At 34.9% G+C, this 21,517-nt stretch overlaps 1 protein-coding gene across 1 annotated transcript; it reads right to left on the bottom strand.

Annotated features, from left to right (window-relative positions):
* Positions 1-1,128: 1,128 nt before the first annotated feature.
* LOC147077153 (uncharacterized) lies at positions 1,129-9,253 on the bottom strand. The gene is made up of 4 exons (XM_085940725.1): positions 9,043-9,253; positions 8,029-8,139; positions 7,681-7,812; positions 1,129-3,782 (listed from the first exon to the last, which is right to left on the bottom strand). Exons 1-4 carry the CDS (start codon positions 9,190-9,192, stop codon positions 2,571-2,573), a joined length of 1,605 nt encoding a protein of 534 aa, XP_085796851.1. The 5' UTR covers positions 9,193-9,253; the 3' UTR covers positions 1,129-2,570.
* Positions 9,254-21,517: the final 12,264 nt, after the last annotated feature.

Here is a 21,517-nt window from a genome sequence, read left to right as displayed (position 1 = left end):
ATTATATATTTATAATATAAAGGAATACAATTACGAGAAAATAACATTCAAATTCAAGTTTATTTTTATATTTATATTACAGTAAACATTATAAATTATAAATTCAAGGCGTTTATAATAATATGATATTTAAAAGAAAAAATAATGTATTCAGTAGGTATAAATGTTTCATGATGCTGTGTATCGTGCAATTAGCTTATTTGATGGCACCATAAAGGTTGATTTGTTTTTTATTAATTATATTATGTTTGTAGACGTTTTAAATAGGATAAATTTATAATTGTATATATTATCATATTTCTTTAATATTTACACATGCTGTCTTTTCCACTTTCTTGTCATATTAGTTGTTATTTGTAATTAAGATCTTTTTATATATTTGTATGTATTATGTATTATGGCGCATTGGCCAAAAGCTGTAATGCCGTAATACTCTTTTTTTATAAATAAATAAATAAATAAATAAATAAATAAATAAATAAAAAAAAAAAGTATAAAAAGTAAATAGGTAAAATATTTTTTTTAAGCAAGACATCACATTGAATGAGCTGAGTGGACCTTATTTGAGGTGTTTATAAAACTACGCCCACGTAGATGGAATATATCAACATCCGAAGCGATTTGGTTGAACAGTTATTGACCTCTCAATTGGCATAACCAGTGGCAGGTTACTTCTGCACCTTAGGAGAACAAACAACTGATGCTCGCGATTTCCAAGATAGTTATTAAAACACACAAAATAACATCATATGCAGTTTCATACCTAATTTAAGATTTCGATTCTAAGGCGTCTCATTTTGAGAAAGGCATCCTTTGCGATCACAATTCAACTTAGTTTTTCCTAAAACTGGTCCCATTTCTGATTGACCCATGTTCCTAAGTACTTATTGATTTAGTAAACTAAAATTATTTGATACCTACCTACCTTGATTTAAAACACAGAAACCATATAAATCAATTTGTGAATCGCTTCAAGATGTAAAAACTATTAGTTAATTAAGTCGTAATTGGATGGGATGCACGTGGTTTAATCTGTAAAACATATTGGCGTGAATTCAGTGAATGCTGGTTCAAGTGCCATTGGGTGTGATAATTTTAATAGTTATACTTTGATTGAAAAATTTGCTGTCATATGGAGAACAGAATAATTCAGATCCCTCCTTAGATTAATCACTTTCAACTCCTGACTCTTCTGTTCACGGGTACAGAGGACACTTAATGTCATCAAAGATAAATGACGGCAGAGTAAGTCAAGATTCTTTTTTTATTTTCTAAAACTCTTTCTTTTAAGCACCAAGGTGCATCTTTAATCTTTACATCAGTCCTGCTCATCTTCTTTCTTTGGTAATCTTTTTATTCTGACGGTTATAGCGTCATGGAAGATGGACCTTCACAAATCGCGGCTGCATATACATGGCGGGTAGAGATAGGGTAACTCAAATCATAATTGAGTCGCTTGGAGTCATAACTCACATTTTGAAATTTTATCGTTTTTGAGTTAAATATGCGAGGTGATTCTAAATGCATTAATATAAATAGGTACAGAAACATAGTTAGGTATCAAAAGTCACTTTAAACCATGTGAAAATCGTTTACAAAGTTCACTGTTTGTGTCATAACTCACATATTTCAAATAATGTGAGTTTTGACACCAAGGTCTTTCTAACCAATCAGGGAGCTCTATTTTTCATAGTATGCTGTATACTGCAGCGTTAGGAGTATCTATACTATAATTTCGAAAATATATTTGGATGTTTGTACCGTCGTGTCGGTTTTTCTTTATACAAATCCACACGCGCAGTCGGATTTCGACAAAATTTGGAGGGTAGACGGAGGCCAACGAGACGGAGTGCGTGGTGGGGGTCTTGAATTTTAGACTTAACCCGCTTCTTCTTCTTTGTCATTCTATCTACTTTTATTCGTATGGTTCCTATACCATTTATCCGATTGCGATGAAACTTTGGTGAGTTGTTGTGTGCACACCCGCAAAGGTTTCTGCATAGAAAGCACATTCTGCGCAGAAATACCATCTTCTTCTTTATTCTATCTTATTTTATTCGTATGGTTCCTATACCATTCATCCGATTGCGATGAAACTTTCGTCAGATGTGCGTCTTTTTCTTCTGCCAAATTTTCTAATAAATCCAATTGAAAAAGGCTCAGCGAGACTCACCCTATGTGCAATTTTCAGCTCTGACAGATTGCATATCGATAATTTGATGATTTGGCGTAAACATTTCCACTGCGTTTCCGTGTTTTTTGTTAATTCAATCCTTTGCACTCTATGTAATAAATTTAGAATTTTTAATTTTCAAATATTAAACCATTCCACTTCCGTGCAGCGCCGGGTGATATGTACTGCTAGTTATATATATATATTTAAAAAATGTCTCACTCATTAATATTCAAGGGAGTTCAATACTCTTCTTCTAATTACAAAAATACTTCTTCAAAACTTCATTTTTGGTATATTGCTATGTGAATTATGATTATAATCAACTCAGTTATACTTATATATTGAGGTGTTTTCAAATTATGTGGTTAAATATGTTTGACTAACTGAGCTATGTTTATGATATATTATTAGTGTGATTCCTAGATTTATGTAATTTTAGTGTCGGAATCGACTTACATGCGAAAGAGCATACATTGCATTTGTATGGTTTTTTGTCAATTTCATGCTTTACTCGATGATCTTTCAGATGACTCTTGAGAGTTTGAGACGTCGCACAAGCAAAAGAACACACATTGCATAAGTATGGCATACCAGCATTATGACTATTTACATGTAATCGGAAGTCATTAGATTTCTCGCATGAAAAATCACAAGTTTCGCACGAATATGGGGTTACATCAATATGTTTCCGTTTATGTACTTTTAAGACAAAAGAATTTCTACATGAATAGGAACAACGGTTGCAAGTGTATAAGGTTATATGAGTGTTTTTATGTCTCTCAAGAGATTGTGGACTCTCGGATTCATATGAGCAAACATCGCATTTGTAAGGTTGTTCATCATCATGAGTCCCTTTATGTTTTTTAGCATTATACTGTGTCTTGAATTTTTTTGAGCAAACATCGCATTTATACGGTGTTTCACCTGGTTGTTCATCATCACGAGTCCCTTTATGTTTTTTAGCATTATACTGTGTCTTGAATTTTTTTGAGCAAACATCGCATTTATACGGTGTTTCACCTGGTTGTTCATCATCATGAGTCCCTTTATGTTTTTTAGCATTATACTGTGTCTTGAATTCTTTTGAGCAAACATCGCATTTATACGGTGTTTCACCTGTATGCATCATGTTATGCACTTTGAGTTGATTAGGAAATAAGAATTTGGAATAGCAAACGACGCATTGATGTGACTTTTCACCAGTACGACATCGTGTCATTTTATGTGAGAGAAGAGTGGATTCCAGCGTGAATTTAGCGCAGCACACATCACATGTATATATTTTTCTACCCGTGTGGTCCTTATGCACTATGAGATTAGAACTAGTATTGCATGTAAATGGGGATATATTGCAATTATTTAGTTTTTTAACAGTTGGATGCTTTTCGGGACTGGATCGAGTCGCCGTCGGAGAATTGACCAACGAGATTTTCTGTTCGATATAGTGTTCGACTATAGATATTTCAAAGTCAGTATTTGTCGTCCCTTCTTGAATGTCGCCGGTTGTCCTTTCGACTGTGGCGACATTTTTCTGAATCCCAGAGTTACTGGTGCTTGTACCAGCTAGTGTTCTAACATTCGTAATGCAGTGTTGCTGGTTAATAATCTACAAAAAAAAACGTCGATGATATTTTAACAGATTATGAAATAACTAGCAACATTTTTTTCAAACTGAATTATCATCATTATCTAAGCTAATCATATAGGCTTATGATGGTAAATAAATTTACTTATTATGGCATAAATTTTGTACTCAGGGCCAGATTTACTAAAGAGATTTAATTTAGGTTTTGATCTTTAATGTTGAGATGGTGGGCGCGCTGGCCTAGTTCCGCGTTCACCCACACAACTAGTACAATAATTCTTATGGTTAAACTGTACTTATGGCGGATAGATGGTATGAATATATTGAGTTTAATTGATAGGCACGGCGGCCCATATTATAATATTGTCACTCGTAATGGTTTTATGATCTGAAGAAAACTTTTATTTATTATATTATTTAATAATGAGTCTGATACTACAGTGCCTAGATGGCGACGATAATTATAAGATGTGGGTAGTGTTACCAGACAAAAAAGAAAAGACCCCGGCGCGACAATTTCAAATTCCATATCCACAATTTAATCAAATTTCAGGAGGGCCCCGGCCAAAGATTTAAATTCTCTGCCGTGGGAGACGGCATTCCCGCTTGACCGATAGTTTCTAAGGCCTCTCCAGCCGATGCGCGTCCAAAATTTACAGTTCGCAGCGGCGACAAATAACCCCCCCGCGCCCCGCGGATACCAAGCCTCCCGAGCGCGAAAGGGCGCCAATCCCTTAGACTTGTGACTTAGATAATGGGGCATCAGTGCAAATCTTCGGGCGAGAGAGGAACGTGCCCAGCGCCACGGGCAACGTGGTCGTGCGGCTTTCCGCAATACAAACATGCAGGCCGCGCTTGTCGTAGTTCCTTTCAATTCAGTGAACCCCTGTTACCATCATTGCGTTAATAATAATTCATATAACCACCCTTAAAACGGATCGCGTGTCCGATAAAGTGTTTCGGTGTTAATCCCCGCAATGTGCCTAAATATATCAATTCGCCCCAAATCGGCGTCGAATAAATTAAAGGTGTTACGATAATGGCCCGTAATGATAATGTGTATTCTCTGTTGTAACCTACAATGTAGCCTGTAATGTAACGCTACCAATGTTTGTATAATTTAGTGTAAATAAATCCAGCCTGCGCAGGGCTGTTAAATCAAAATAATATGTGTTATCTATAATTATACCCCGTGATGTCACACTCCCAATCGAAGTGATGCCTATGAAGAATTCTGCACATATACATGTGAGTTTCCACCCATTCTTCTCGGTATTAGTAGGGAATATTGGATCGGTTTACGGATAGGATATGGATCATAATTGGCTCAAATACTAAATACATGTAAATTACATGTGAGAGTTTTAGATTCTTTATTATACTTATACACATACTTTTGAGGGTCTAGGACAATTTGGCACCGGATAACTGTACACCACGGAATTCGAAAATAAATAGACGTTAGGTACTTATAGGTACTAATAATAATAATAAAAATATTCAATATTATTATTTATACTTCAATGATTATATTATGATTTAAAAGTTGGTAAGAATGTAAATATGCAGACGTAAACAATGATTTAATCGTGCATATGTTTAAGTTCCAACGAAAAAAGAGTTTTTTTATGTTATATAAAGCCTTAGGCATGGTAATTCTCAATCCGCGATAAAAAATACATTATGTTAAGAGTAAAATGAATTCAAACGTAAAAAGTAGTAGATACAAACTCATTAAAATACCTCGTCTACACGTGTCTACGACAGTGCGGCGTCCAAGTGTCCGGAGGCCGGTCGTCCCATTCCCTACTTTTGATAACCCTCAGTATTAAAAAAAATATTTTGATGAAGTGATTTTCACCAGCGAATAAGCAATAGTAAAAGAGAAAAAAACAAATTACGTATTAATATGTTGAGTTTGAAGATAGGGGGAGGGAGTATTGATCTCCTCGCCCTATGAGTATTGACTCATAAGCCCAACGGCCATTCAAGTTTAAATCCGGCCCACTTTGTTATAGAGTGTGGCCACAGTATGTATTTCAAATAAAAATATTATTATCAATAAATTATGAGAATAAATGTAACGGAATCTACATGCAGTTTTCGAAAACGGATGTCCCCTAGCATTTTTGTTGTCTACATGGTTGTCCTCTTACAAGGCGCCCTTGAAAATGCGAATCAGTGTTGCCGACTGTCATTTACAAAAATATGCCTGATAGGGATGAAGATTAACGTAATTACAAGATAAAAAGAACTTTTTGTATACACCGTTTTTAAATTCTGTTGAACCATATAAACTTGACTTGACTACCATAAACGATCAAAAAATTTTGTATTTGACACGTCATATTGATTTCCATAGTAACGCACGTACCTATATATTAATAATTTAGTTGCTAGGACCCGAGACCCCTGCCAACCAATAATGGTGTCGAAATAACTTTTCATACAAAACAGAATTAACTGAAAATGAATTGAATCCTTCTTAAAGATGGCTAAAAGTATTAAAAAAAATGCATTGGCATCGTCTTTTGATATATTATAAAAGTTTCAAATGTTTAGCTAGTCGGGAAGTTAGTTAAAAATCGATTGCAATATTTGTACTGTACAAAGAACCACGGGAAAAATAAGAATACGAGCTAAGAAAAACGTTGTAAAATAGAATACAATTAATAACCTCCCAATTTTGACCACTTTGACATAATATTATTAATTCAGGCTATTTATTTTATATACTAAGGCAGTCTTGGTCGATAATTTGCAATAATTGAAAGTACTAGACTAGTGGTGGCGAACCTATGGCACGCGAACATTTTATTGTGAAGAGAAAAAATATACCTATAACCATAATAAATATCAGATTAATTTGGTCCTCATGATTTATGCGTCACATAAAATATTATCTCACTAACTTTATCGGGCGGCGGGAGAAACCGTGAAACGATAGTCTAATTTTGATCGATTTACAATATTTGAGATCACTGTAGCGAGAAAATGCCTCACCTGATCGAACCTATTCTACTGTCAATTTGTCCGTAAAGAACTAAACTAAGTAATACAGTAAAAAAAAATCCATTTATATCCACAACAATGGCTGCACCATTGCCCACTGAAGAAGGAAGCCGATACATTACACGACTGGTCCTACTTATCGCCCCTCCCGTTATCTATGGATGACCTGTCATTGCCTGTCATTGTCTAAATAGAGTGCACATAGTGCCGCTCCTGTCGTGTTCACACAGGAAATGATTTAATTTAAATAGACGAGTTAGGTACATGATCAATAATACACTAGCATTAACACACCTTCAACAAATGTAATGCATAGATCAATGAATGCTACATATTTCTAGGAAATCGATATTACCACCGGTTTTTGTGTGAAGGACTAGTCTGACTTTGACATCTGATGAATAACACGAATGTAGATTATTTATAAATAACACTGATAGTTAATATATTTGATTTGAGATTTTTTTTATTCTGAGGATCTGATTTTGACAGTTGAAAAGTGGACCACTCGTTGCTTGTGCAAAAAGTCATGCTCAGGCTTTATTAATTTAAAGATGGCGGTGGCTGCACCGAATAAGAAACAAAGATTTGGTGGAGCAGTAGTAATTCTGGAAGACGGTTTCAAAATTGGTGAATCGAAATGTATGGCGTAATTGAATAAGCTCTACAGGTTAATGTACTATGGTCTGTGAGTGATATCTAGAATATCATCATTGTTAATAGCATTCTTAAAAACTATTTGTTCTCCATGAAGAACTACTTGGCACATTAGATAGTCGAAAAATAATACTTACTTAGGTAATTTTGGCAAGCATAAGTACGTAAAAAGATTCGCTAACCCTATACTAGACAATCTAGCTCGGTGATAAAATCAATAATTGAATAGGTATAATATGTTTTTACCTACCTGTGGATCACAATCAAAAATTGGCGATTTTGTACATTCATCTGAATCTTCAAATTTGTAAGAGGTCTCCCTGATGTTATGTATCCGAAGAGGGTCAGCTTCAAGTTTTATGACGTCAGATTTAATGTCACCCTAAAAACACGGCGTCTGTTTTAGGTATGTAGGTGTTGTAAGCGTGATTTTATTATTTTTTTATTAAAGAACTTTCTGTTAGTGTTTTTTTTTATCATCCTGCACCAAACACAGCAATATGGAGTAGGTACCAAAAGCGTTCTTACTTACCTTCGGAAGTGATACCATAAACCTTTATTTAAATAATATATTCAATAAATTACATTATGATTGTACCTGATTGATTATTGAGGATTCTGAATAATTGGTTATTGCTAATGGATCTTCATTGCTGTCAACGAAAAGAGCAGTCTCAGATTTTATCCTGGCCAGATCTGCTGGAGTGATCTGGAATATGAAAATCGCAACGAATAACTAGGTAGGTACATAATATTATGTTCACTTAAACAGTATTTTGAGACCCGAGCTCTCTCCCTCCCCCATAACTTAAACAATGACGGTTTTTTAAAGGTCTACCTATGTTAATATATACCATCTTAAACTTATCTTGTCTATGGTTAAAATCATAACCGGAATGTGTAGTGATGACATAATATAACATTGCATTTTCCACTAAAGATAAATATTATCCATGTCACCATGCAGCGCCATCTTTAAATTAATACAGCCTGAGAATATCTTTTTGCACAAGCAACGAGTGGTCCTGTCAAAATCAGATCTCAGATTGCTTGACATATTGATACGCCCTTTCTCGTTTCAAATTGAATTATAAAAAAATCTCAAATGAAATATATTAACTATCAATGTTATTTATAAACAATATACATTCCTGTTATTCATCAGCTGTCAAGTCAGACTAGTCCTTCATACAAAAACCGGTGGTAATATCGATTTCCAAAAAATATGTAGCATTGAATGCATTAAATTTGTGGAAGGTGTGTTAATGCTAGTGTATTATTTATCATGTAACTTATCTATTCAAATCTAACCATTCCCTGTTTGAACACGACAGACGCGTCAGTATGTGCACTCTATAGAACAATGACAGACAATGACAGGTTATCCATAGACAACAACGGGAGGGGCGGAAAAAGTATGACCAGTCTTTGTGAATGTATCGGTTTCTGAGTCGGGAATGCACCATGACATCCTATAAGGGATGTTATCTTATTTTTGTTAATGTTGTGTGAGTATAATGTCTATATATACACCTTAATGTCCACGACCAAACACTTTTATAAGATTTTCTATAAACTAAGACACGCTACAGTAGTTTAAAAAAAAACTAACCTCAAAATCGTAGGCAATACCGTCGACATTCTCTAGTTTAATCTGAGTATCAGCTACCGGGCTGTTTTGACGTTTTATTGGAGCATCAGACCAATGCTGCGCCTCTGCAGCATCAAATTGGTTGAGTTCTGCTTCCAGTTTTATATCCATTTTGGTTATTTGTAATTTAAACTTGACACTGTCTAATCGATCATCATTCACGTCACACGTGAGTTACGAAGAAAGTAATGAAAAATGTTGCCATCTTTTTGAAACTGAATTCTTTCGCTGTCCGAAAAATACCTTTTCGGGAAAAATCACAAGTTATCTAATGTTCAAATAAAGATTTTTTATTAGCCGAAAAATATACTGGAGGCTTTTAGAAATTCCATTTGATTTTTTTTATTTGCCAACTTAACAATATTCCGATATTTTGGTTTGCCAAATTTTTGGCGATTTTAAATCGTTTTACTTAGGTCGTATTCTTATTTTTGTCCGGTACAAATCTTGCAATCGATTTTTACTAACTTCCCGACTAGCTAGACATTTGAAACTTTTAGAATATATCAGAACACGATGCCAATGCATTTTTTTAATACTTTTAGTCATATTTAAGTAGAATTGAATTCATTTTCAGTTAATTCTGTTTTGTATGAAAAGTTTTTTCGATACCATTATTGGTTGCTAGGGGGTCCTAGAAACTAAATTATTAAATAATATATACGTGCGTTACTAAGGAAATCAATATGACATTATTTCAGTATTATTTCTATCAAGTAGGTACAAGTTTTTTGATTGTTTAAAAACCAGTTAAGTCAAGTTTATATAATTCAATAGAAAATTTAAAAACGTCGTATATAAAAAGTTCTTTTTATCTTGTAATTATTTAATTCAAATTAGGTATAGAATAAACATATCGGAATCATTGTACTTTTTGGTGTAAGACAGTACCAACTATACCTACGTCATTTTTGATATGAAGGTGGCAAACCTTTTGTATAGGTAGGGACCATGCGCCAATTTTTTCACAGACGAGTTCATATGCGCTATTATACCTATAACTCAAGCACGTTTTCTACCTTCTTACGTTCACAGTTGGATTTGTAAAATCGGGATAGGGGTAGGATCTGCTTCGCTTAAGGGAGGAAAAGGAATAACTAAATCACATCATTAAATTAATTAATTTTTGTCAGTTCAAAAAACACGTTTATTGGAGCACCAATCTACAATAATTATTGTCATAAATGATCTTTTAGACGAGAGGGTGATCGCTGTCGTAGAACCCCGTTGATGGTGCTACAGCTTCCGGAGAGTCTCGTTTGGTGAAGATAACTCTGGACCACAGTTGTAGGATGTGATGAGAGAGAGAGCTCTGAGCGGGATGGAGCTCTGAGAGCTTTTGAGCGTTAGGATTTCTCTAATCTTTCAATGTTTGATGTTAAATTTGTTATTGAGAGCAGCAGAGAATTTTTCAAATTTGAATCAGTTATTCGCGACCTTGTTTTACTTTTAATCAATTTCATGGATGAAAATGCTTGTTCACATCTGTATGTCGATCCAAAGTGACATAATAAATAACTTTTTGCAAATTGTCTTAGCTCTGGGAAACTTTCACAGGGTAGGTACCTACCAAGGTAATGAACGCCAGAAATTAATAAATATGTCAGAAGCATTTTGATTTGGAAAAATTCTTCAAATTTCATTTTCAATAATGAATTTGTTTTTAAATCAATCAGTTCCATTAATTGTATGTTACTATGCATCTGCATTACATTTTGTTCACTTGAACAAAATGGGTTAATAAATGCGAGCATGCAGTTTTCTTCTTTAGCAAAATCATGAAAACTACTTTCAAATGAGTTTCTCTCTCTCTCATACCTACATACACACACACTGTTCACATCCATAATAATTATTTTAAACTGTCAAAAAATGGGACGAGCTGCTGAGTAGAAGGCTGTAAGACTTGAACTGAGAGCACTCAGGTGTTGAAAATATGAAGATGGATTCAGTTATGGCGCCTAGGAATTTCAAAAGAATAAGTAGGCGCAAAGATCCAATGCGCCACTTGTAATCATCCAATGCGCCACGGTTTGGACACCACTGTATAGTAATATTGGACTAGACATATTTATTGTCACCGGCTATATTACCTAGGCAATATGCAATGTGGCTAGCCAGCTAACATTGACAGGGCCAGAAAGTGGGTGGTGGACAAAAAACACAGTCGGACAGTTTTGCACAATATATTTTATTTGACAACATTAAAGTACATCAACACAGTAAATAAGTCAGTAGGCACGAAAAATAAGAAGAAAAGTCAAGGCGAAAAGTCAATAAAAAAAAATAGCCGCGGAAACTTTATGAGAATACCTCTCCTTGACACTGAAGTTATACTAGCGGTAGCTGACCGTGGTATAAAGAAAAGCACTGATTCTAACTTATCAAACTGTCGGCGGCAATGGTTGCATGCTTATGGCTGCGCTGGTTACCCTCAGGGGGAGTCAACCAGACTTCATAGGCGAGTGCTACTAATTGTCAAGCTGGAGACCTTCGTAAGATGATAACCGTAGCAAGACTGACTGCTAGAGTAGACTGATCTGCACTCAAGAGTAGTCTGATCTGCATTGACTTTTCATACTTAGTATATGTGCAAACTTATGGGGCGCCCCAGCGAGCTTAGGCTACGCATCCCCTTTATAATATGTACCTAGTAATTGTCTCAAGGTTTGCATGATTTTTCATTTGAATGTAACCTGGCTTTGGTGGCTTCGCGACCGACCGAGGCCAGGTTGGAGGTCTGTATGGATATATCTCTAGTAAGTTTTTCCGTCCAAAACAAGGGTGTCCGTCTTTTCAGGTCACGTCGTGCTCATGTGCTTTTCGTTGGCTTCCGGCACTGCAGTTTTCGTCCGCTCTCTTCTCTCGCCGTCTTCTTGGGTTTTTCTTTTCTCAGCGGTAGTCATCAGGGTTGGTGATGTTATACAACTGAGTCGTATGAGGTCTGTTTGACGGCTTGTGCAGCCTAGGTTGTCTTCATGCGGTTTTTAAGATCTCGGCGCTTGGATGATTGATGCAGTTCCTCGAGTAGCAATTTGTCTATTTTGCTATACCCTTGATCTTTGTGGTAGCGCGGTTCTCTATATTTATACCCGCGGCGATCGCCGGTACTAGGTCATTATTTTCAAACCTCCGCAAAGCTCGGTTACGGGCCTATGTATGTATGTAATTGTATTGCTTGCTATGGAGTCTGATGCGTGGAGAAATTTCAAGATATCACAGTTCATTGTGAGATATCGCACCGCAAAAAGATAGCCGTACAGCAAGTAGATAAAACAATGACGCGTTGGAGTATTGAACACACTAAAGTTCTAATTGTATTAGATTCAATAAAAACATTAGTTTTAAATGGGTACGACTCGATACACCTGCTAACCAACTTTTAAATCATCAGAATTTTACATTGGTAAATATAATATGGTATGATTGTATTTCTAATAAACTTACCTTCACTATTCACTTTGTATTCTGGTGGTTTTTATTACGTATTTTTAAGTTTTTTATTAAGACATAATTAAGTGCTAAATGCTATACAGTTTCCAACGGTTTCCCATACAATAACTCAGGGCAAACTGTGATACGGCCGACAGCATACGTACATATTTCCGGTTACGCAATTCTTTAAATTGGTACGTACTGCATTACTCAACACCAGGCCTCGACGTGACCAGAGCGCGGTTCCTGTTTATGAAATTTCCGAGATTATCGCTTCGTCTAGTGAAAAGTCTAATTTGACTATCTGAACTAGGTAGGCCATTAAAAAAAACATGTTAATGCTATACCTCAGTTGAGGCACGGTCTAAAAAGATCGTGGCTAGGTGATGCGCGGATTGCGGGTGCAAATGTCGCATGTCAAACGAAATATAATTTGTCATATAAATCCAACATGTGTCCTGTTACATCTTCGGACTTCGGGTTATATACCTGGAGTACCTTTTGGGAGTGTAGAGTGGCCTGAGCACACCTTTGGCCCGGTAGTCAAATAAAACAGCACCTAGCCGCAACCTTGATCACCCAAAGGGACGCTTTCCTTTCAGGAATAAGTCCCACGAACCATATCCTTGAGGCTGAGGACATGGTCCGTGGAAGATCAGGGTAAACACATCAGAAGGTATGCGAGACGACGAATGGTATTGGGCTTTTGCCAAGTAAGCATAAGCAAACAAATGAGTAAAACATGTCAGTAGAATGTGTAGACAAAACGCCAATAAATTGTAATAACTTGTATTGTGAATGAAAGAGAGGAATGTTAGGTAGTGCTAGGAGAAGAAAAAGAGTATTACGTCATAACTAAATCGTAAAATATGTAAAATTAAGATCTATAAAAAAAAAATCGCAGTACGGACACTACGTTGTAATAACGCGTAAGTGCGCCGTACAAAATAAATGTAAACAATTTAAAAGCGCTGATTCCGAAATAAAAATAACGATAAAAGAGCCGAGCCGGCAATGCCGTAAATTTTGACCGTTGGAGATATTGCAACGTCGCCTTGAAAGCCGTTGAAAACGGAATACCAAATGGCGGGCAGTATTCGGAAAACAGCCAGTAAACGCACGATTTTTGTCCTCCGTAAAACAAATTATAAAAAATGTAACAATTACATAACATCCACTTAAATATACCCTGCCGTTTATAAAACAAATTCCGGTGTGTTATTTTGTCCACCCCCAAATCCTAAAAACTATACTAAAGATTAAAAGTGACAGTTTACTAATTACTTACCAAAAAATTATGATACCAGGGTTCGAATTAAACATTGACTGAGCTAGACCGGAACCCTGGATTTATCAGTCCATTTAATGTTCTGTTTATTGTTCTATCAGTAACAATAATAATATATTTATCGAAATGTTTTCTTATTAAAGTAAATGGGTAATGTTTTTAGTCATCTTTACACGATTTAAGAATACCCCCGTCGCCATCGCGAAACAAATTGACGTGTTTCCAGCTCGACATTCTTTCTCCGAATGGCAGCGAGTCTAAAATTTCGTCGTGCCTATAGTTGAAAACCATTTCCCGTTTCACTGATTTTACACACCAGGCGCATGAAAAAGATGGGGTATATTGTTTTTAACTGACCGGCTGACAAGTCTTGTCAGTTTAACGACAGTGGCCAAAATTGGCAGAACACGCGCTAATAAATAAATAACCTACAGAATAAACTAAGTGTTCCGTTAAATTTTCCGAGTTTGCGAAGTGTTCCATTGCAGAAAAGGTTTGGGAAACCCTGATCTAGTGAATGAAAAAATGACCGAATATAAACAGTACTAATTAAAATTAAAATCAGACAAGTGGCACTTCAAAAGCTTCTTTGTACTTATTATGAATTACGTTAATATGTCGTTTTAATATACTCCTATCCTTGCATTTAAAATCACATAAGCTACATTCAAACGGTTTATCTTCAAAATGAATCCGTTTGTGTCTCTTCAATGTACTGGCTCCCGTGCATTGGTAGTTGCACAAATCGCACTTGTAAGGGTTCTTATCACTGTGAATCATTTCATGTATCCTTAGGTATTCCGCCGATTTGCATTTGTATTCACATAGATTGCACTTGAAAGATTTTTCAGTATTATGAACAAATGAAGAGTGCTTCTTCATGGCATACAAAGTTTTAAATTTGCAATCACACACTTCGCACGTGTAGGGTTTTTCTGAAGAATGTCTCAACGCATGCGATTTTAAATGCGACATACGACTGGCTGTGTAATCGCATTGACTGCAAGTGAAAGGTTTTTCCCGACTGTGGACCGTTTTATGTTTCTTCAAGTCATTCGATCGGTAACTTTTGTAATCGCACATATCACATTCAAACGGTCTTTCACCGCTGTGGCGTTTTGCATGTCTACTTAAATTTCTAGAATTACTGGTTGTATAATTACAACTATCACATCTGAAGATTTCTTCGCTACCATTTACATACGTATGGGTTTTTGATTGAGAAATATCATTTTGGGAATCGTTGATTTCATCGCAATTATATTTCTGCAGAACATCATATTCATCTTGTACACATATATGAAGCTTCAAAATGTGTTCAGTTGGGAAAAAAGCAAAGCATTTATTACATACAAAATTTCTTTCGTAAAAAAAGGTTTTATATAACTTCAAACAGACTTCAGTTAAAGGTGTTGTTTCACTTTTAATATTTTGTTCATGAATTTCAATTTCACCATACGCCAACTTGGACTGATCTTCAATTTTAGGAGGTGCTGTATCGTCATATTGATATGCGTCCAAATTGTCCTTAATTTCATTATTTATTTTAATAGAATCAGTTTGTATGCCGTCTATTAGTTTTATTGGCACCTGCAAGCAATCAAAATAGATTATCAGTATTAGCTAAAAATAAAAGTAATATATAATGTAAACATCGCGTGGGTTTGTGATAATGATATGATTAAGTACAACACCCACTATAATCAGGCCGTGACACGAAACTGTAAGCTTATATAGTAGTACTAATTATTACGAATTCTACGAATTCAATATAGTTATTTTTCTTTCGATAATTCATCAAATAATGATTATTTTTTTACTGCTTTTCTACAACGCATGCTTATTTTTTACTATCTTGAATCTTGTAGGTCTCTTCTGCTCTTGAAACATTTTTACCTATTATCGCGAGGCAAAGTTTTCAATCCTGCGCATCTATTCTATACATACACTGATATACGCCACTATCGGCAGCTATCAAGGGTAGTTTTCCATTTGTTGTATCGAAGTATTAGCACTTATTGTAACAATCACAATAAATTAGCCGTCTAAACAGTAAGAATTGTCTCTCTCACTCTAAAATTTAGCACAGCCAAGAGATGTGCTTTTAAAACATATCACTTATTACAACTACAACTAACTTATTGTACTTAATTGTTACAATACGAGCTAATACTTCCATACAAAAAATGAAAAACTACCCTCGATAGCTGCCGATAGCGGCCTATATTAGTCTTGTTTATAGCTGCGCCAGTATCACAAAGAATTTTAATTTACATGCGCCTGTCAATTACCTACCACCATGCAAAATTTTTCGTTTCAGCCGGGTAGTTTCCTAATTCCACTACTTTGTATTATCCCTCATGTGGGATAACCGATTGTTTCCAATAACTGGTAAAAATAAAAACTCTGTCCTCAGATCGTGCATTTCGCTCGCTCTCGCGATCCCCCGTATGATGGAGCGACAAAGAGATATGTCAATTACTTTTAACAGTAGATGCAGCTCGGGATATATAATCTATTCAAAACGATAAATTAATTACGAAACGTGTTTTCATAGTATTCCGATTTAGCAGAATCAATTAGAGTGGTAAGGTGTATAAAAATAATACAATACTTTAATTTATCGACAATTATTGGAGCAATCCTCGACCGGATTTTGCATAACATCGTAGCAACCAAAGGGGTAACGACTGCCATGCTTAATTGCTACAAATTTTAAATATTGGCTTTTATTAATACCTGCTCATTAGTGCTCCCCAAATTGATTTACGGTAGGCGATCTTTTTTTGTATTCTAAAATAAAGTATTTATTACTTTAATAATTACTAACCGACGTCTCGGATCTCTCCAATATTTACTGTTGCAACTTACTTGAAAATATGAAACATAAATATATATGTAACAGGTATAATTTAAAATAATTAAAAGATCATTTACCTGATTTGTTGGATCGAATTCCGAATACGAGCACCCGGCCACAGGATTTTCATAACAATTAATGAGATACTTTTTCTTGTCAATCTCGTCTAAATCGATATGCTTAAAATCAGTCTCAGACTTTACGTTGGACAGGTCCGTTGGATGACTCTGGAATGAAATAATCAAAATGCTGTAACATTACGGGCCAACATGCTCAGCGTAGGTAAAAATGGAGCTTTTATGGTAATTTCAGAGAATAACCCTGGAAATTCCTTAAACGTTTCAGATGATATATTTATATATATTTTTTAGCCTTATTATCCTTTATATTTATTTTAAATATTTCATGACTGCATAAAGTATTTTAATTACATAAAATAGTATTCTTTTAAACCTTTTGCTCTAATGTTTTAGAATACAGTCACATTTCAGTACATCCATGTGCAATGGTGTTAAGATTTTTTGGATTTATTAATTTTTAAACGCATTAACAAAATCATTAGTAAAATTAATGTTAACATTATATAGTGACATATTTACGATAAAAAAATGTATTTTATAATCTTTGCGATCCCAAATTTGACAAGAATTAGGCATTATATTATTCAAAAAATGGGCACGATTATCGTTATAAATTATATAAATAGATTATATACAACGTTATAGGAATGTCCAGGGTTATGCTCTGAAAATACCATAAGAGCTCCATTTTGACCTACGTTGAGCATGTGGGCCGTTAGCATTATAGCACCTGTACTTGTGCATGGATTTACTTACAGCAATAGTGTGTATTTTAAACTATCACCATAATAACTTTACATGTAAAACTGCTGACTGTCTCGCCAATCTCATTTTTCAAGAGTAGGCGAGACGCGATGTTCTCGTTTTACGATACTATTTGACAGGTCGTGAAAATCGGTTAACCTCAAATTGAGTCTCCGCGTGGCGAAGTTAGTTTTGTTTACCGGCAGGTTCGCTACAATCGTTCTACTACGTAGCCGCAGATATTGCACGGTCCAATTGTCGCGTGAAAATTCAGAAACTTCTAAACTTTTTTGATTCATGCATGCAATCTTGCACGATAATACGTGTTTACACTTCCATTTTTTGTTATGGCCGCGATAATACGTAATGTCAGCAGAAAATCCATGCACCTGTAAACGAAGTATTAGTGGATCTTCAAATTCGACAATATCCCACTGCAGGGCCGCTCAAATCCCATAGCTCCATCGTAAAAACTCTTTGTAGCAGTGGCGAAAGGTGGAGGTAGGCTGTTGAGATCCGACATAAATAGTGTACACTAAACTTTGTCAGTCATAATTATGTGTTTCCATTGAACTAAGAGTACAAATTGCAGATGGTGTTTGTTAGTATTTAAAATTCAACTAAACTCTACCTAAAGCAAGCTATAATAGACATTAAATATTCTTTTATCTATTATGGTTTGGTTAAGGCAGGGGTTAATACAATTTTTTGTTATGTGTCAGTTATTTCGTTATAACAAAAATCCAATGACATTATTAATGGACAACGCACTCAATTCAGTAGCTAGCAAGTGAATACGCGCATAACGACATTCGCACATGTATAGGTAAACGTCACGCAATTTCCATTAGGTATGCGATTTTATCACGCATCAGGAATTCATAGCAATATCACCTTTATTGTAATAGCGTTAAAAGTGTTTCTAGTGTCATTTGAGCGGAATCGTTCGAACCGAACCATTCGGCAGACGACAAAAAGCAGCGGGAATTTATAGCAATATCACCTTTATTTTAATGGCGTTAGAACAGATTATGCTCTAAAGTGAGTTTCATTTTTTTTCCCCAGATGTTTCGTCCATATTAATGTCATTGTGAAAGGATGATAAAATATACTGTATAAAAAATGGAGCAGCATTTTGTCTAGGAACGTTACTGGGTTAGGTTTTCGTTAGGTCAAAAACCGGCCATGTAAATTTTCGCGGTTCCGCCCGGCTTCCCGTAAACCGACTTGTACCCTAATATCTTTTTAAACTAACCTCGAAATTAGAACTGGTATCGTCGGGATACTCTTGCTTGATAAAGACGTGGGCATACGGGGAATTTGGACGGATTATGGGCACTTCAAACCAATGCTGCCCTTCTGCATCAGATGCGAGCTCACCTGGCTCGCGTTTTACTTCCATTCTGCGTATTTATTGAAAACTGTGACATCCATCACTAATATAGCCCTCCCTGTTTGACATTGAAAACATCGAATACAAAAGTGACAGCCTGCCAATCAGTGTTGCCATCTTTTCAAAGTGGAATTACAATATACAGAGCCTCCAAAATTACAGTATTTGGGGGAAAATTAATATAGTACGCATTGTCATCTATTGAAAATGAACAGGTTTTTGTTTTTCAGAAATAAAATAACGGAGAATTCGAGTAACTCTGAGACCCCTTTTTATTTAGTTACCTCTTCCGACCAAAAATGCTTACTGAAGTACGTTTTTCGAGCATTTTTTTTTCCAAATTGCAAAATTATAGTACCTACCTGCATTGCACCAATTTATCGAACGGAAATATCGAAATTTTTGTACTTACTTTATACATATTTTTTCCGATATTCAAAATTATTAGAGTTTTTTGGGATTACTATAATACTTGTTTTATATCGTACATAGTACACGGACCAAAATTATAGTACAAATACTATAATTACAGTTGGCAACAGCCTTTACACCATAGACAATAATATGAGTGGACATTATTTCCAATGGAACTATATTATATATATTTTTGACTTTTACATTATATAAAAAATTTAAAAAGCAAAAAAACATGAGAAAGTTTGGTGTGTACTATTTATGTCAGATCTTAACATCCTACCTCCACCCTCTGCTACTGGTTTGTATAAAATATTATCAAGTAAGGGGTGCCTATGTGATTTGCAAACCTAAATTTAATTTTGTTTGTATGGCAGTAGAGATGGCAGCACCGGCGACATGTGAAAATTATGAGTAGAAAACCATAGCAACCAAAATCAATAAATTTATCGCAACGTACGCGATACGTATTATTGGTGTTTTTGGTGTTATTAGTTATTAATCAATTAATACAAAGACATTGAACATTACAACGATTATTCTAAGCTTGAGCTAAGCTATTAAATATAAATTAGCTAAGCTATTAATTTTGTTTGTAGGCAAGAAAATTTTATTGCCTTGTTTTGCCATTGTCTGAAAAGGGCTATAGTCACGGCTAGTTCCGTCCATTACGACAATTTTATTTACCCGTGTGACGTTTCGTTATAAATAACCGAAATGGATACTTTAAAACGTGAACCAGGTGTAAAAGGATCCGATGGCGAAGAGCAGCAATGGCTTGTTTTACCCACAAACAGTTCAAATAACCCCAATGTTGGCATTTCTATCAAGCAAGAGAATGTCGACGATGTCAGCTATTCATTTGAGGTTAGTTTTTTAAAAGTTAAACTGTCTTTCATTGGGTAAATTTCGTTTATTCATGATAATATGGAACATAACAGAATAATAATAATATGTCGTACCTATTCCTAAAGCGACGTGTACAACATGTCTTTTATATTACCTATTATTTAGAGGGAATTGCAAAATGCTTTGACACCGAGCTGTTGGACCATGATTTTAAACATTGACGATGGTCACTTTAAACGTTAAAATCAAAATTTTGAATATTCCTAATCATATTATTATACCCCGTTTACTCGTGCTTTGATTTACTGCTGACAGTACGTATAATGCGTCTACACACAAAAGCGAATATTCGCAGCGAATTATTCGCCAATCAAGCTCGTATTGGCTTACGGAAAAGAGCACGCTTGCGCGACCGCCTTGCGTCTTGAGTGCGAATTTGCAGCGAATAATCGCTGCGATTTTTGGGAACGCTGTCGACAGCGAATTATTCGCGACGCACAGATTTCGGAAGAGAATTAAGTTATTATCTTACAAAGTTCAATATGGAGCGCTGCGATTGTTTGACGTTTCGGTATCGAGCATTCAAATGAAGATCTTGGCATAAAAACAGCAAATGTCACAAAACACTTTTTTTTCAGGAGAGGGTAAAAACATAATATCTTGGTTGTGAAATTTTTTTTTATTAATTTGACAATTAGAAATTATAGAGAAATTGTATATGCACTATATGAATGTAAAAAAAATATTAAATTTATTTTGGTTAAATAGATATTTAAAAAAGAATGAGTGTGACATTTGCTGTTTTTACACAATTTTTGGACATTTGTTGTTTTTATTGCAAAATTGAAAAGATCGAAATGTAAATAGTATGACTAAAACTATAATTTTATTAAATAAAATAAAGAATATATATATCTGTTATTTTTAAATCATAATACAACTTTTAATAAGGTTTGGACATATTATTTATCTATTAACAAACGACTTCAATGTTTCTAAAAAATCAAGAATTAAATATTTGAAAATTTTTTTTAATCATGTGCGGGTTAATACTGATTAGCTTCATATTATTATTATTGATTTAATTTAATAAAACACATTTTTTAGTACCTACTTATTCCACTTTTAATATATAAATCTGGACCGGTTTCGTCCGCCTCTGTTTTTCTGCCAACTGTTTTCAACAGTTGAAGATGTCTCTCTAAGGCGGGTGAAACGTATCCAGATTTTTTTATTAAAAGTGGAAAAAGTACTAAAAAAATGTGTTTTATTAAATTAAATCATTAAAACAATAGATTTCCACCATGGATTGATAGTGAACATGAAAAATGAAAACCGATTAGCCTCGTCTGACACCTTCACTGCAAATTAAA

Source organism: Rhyacophila brunnea, unplaced genomic scaffold (genome assembly GCF_057557595.1).
Source record: "Rhyacophila brunnea isolate RB1 unplaced genomic scaffold, BYU_Rbru_1.0 scaffold_13, whole genome shotgun sequence".
NCBI classification, from domain to species: domain Eukaryota; kingdom Metazoa; phylum Arthropoda; class Insecta; order Trichoptera; family Rhyacophilidae; genus Rhyacophila; species Rhyacophila brunnea.
Note: the sequence above shows the minus strand (reverse complement) of the source record. Positions and strands in the feature narration are given on the sequence as shown.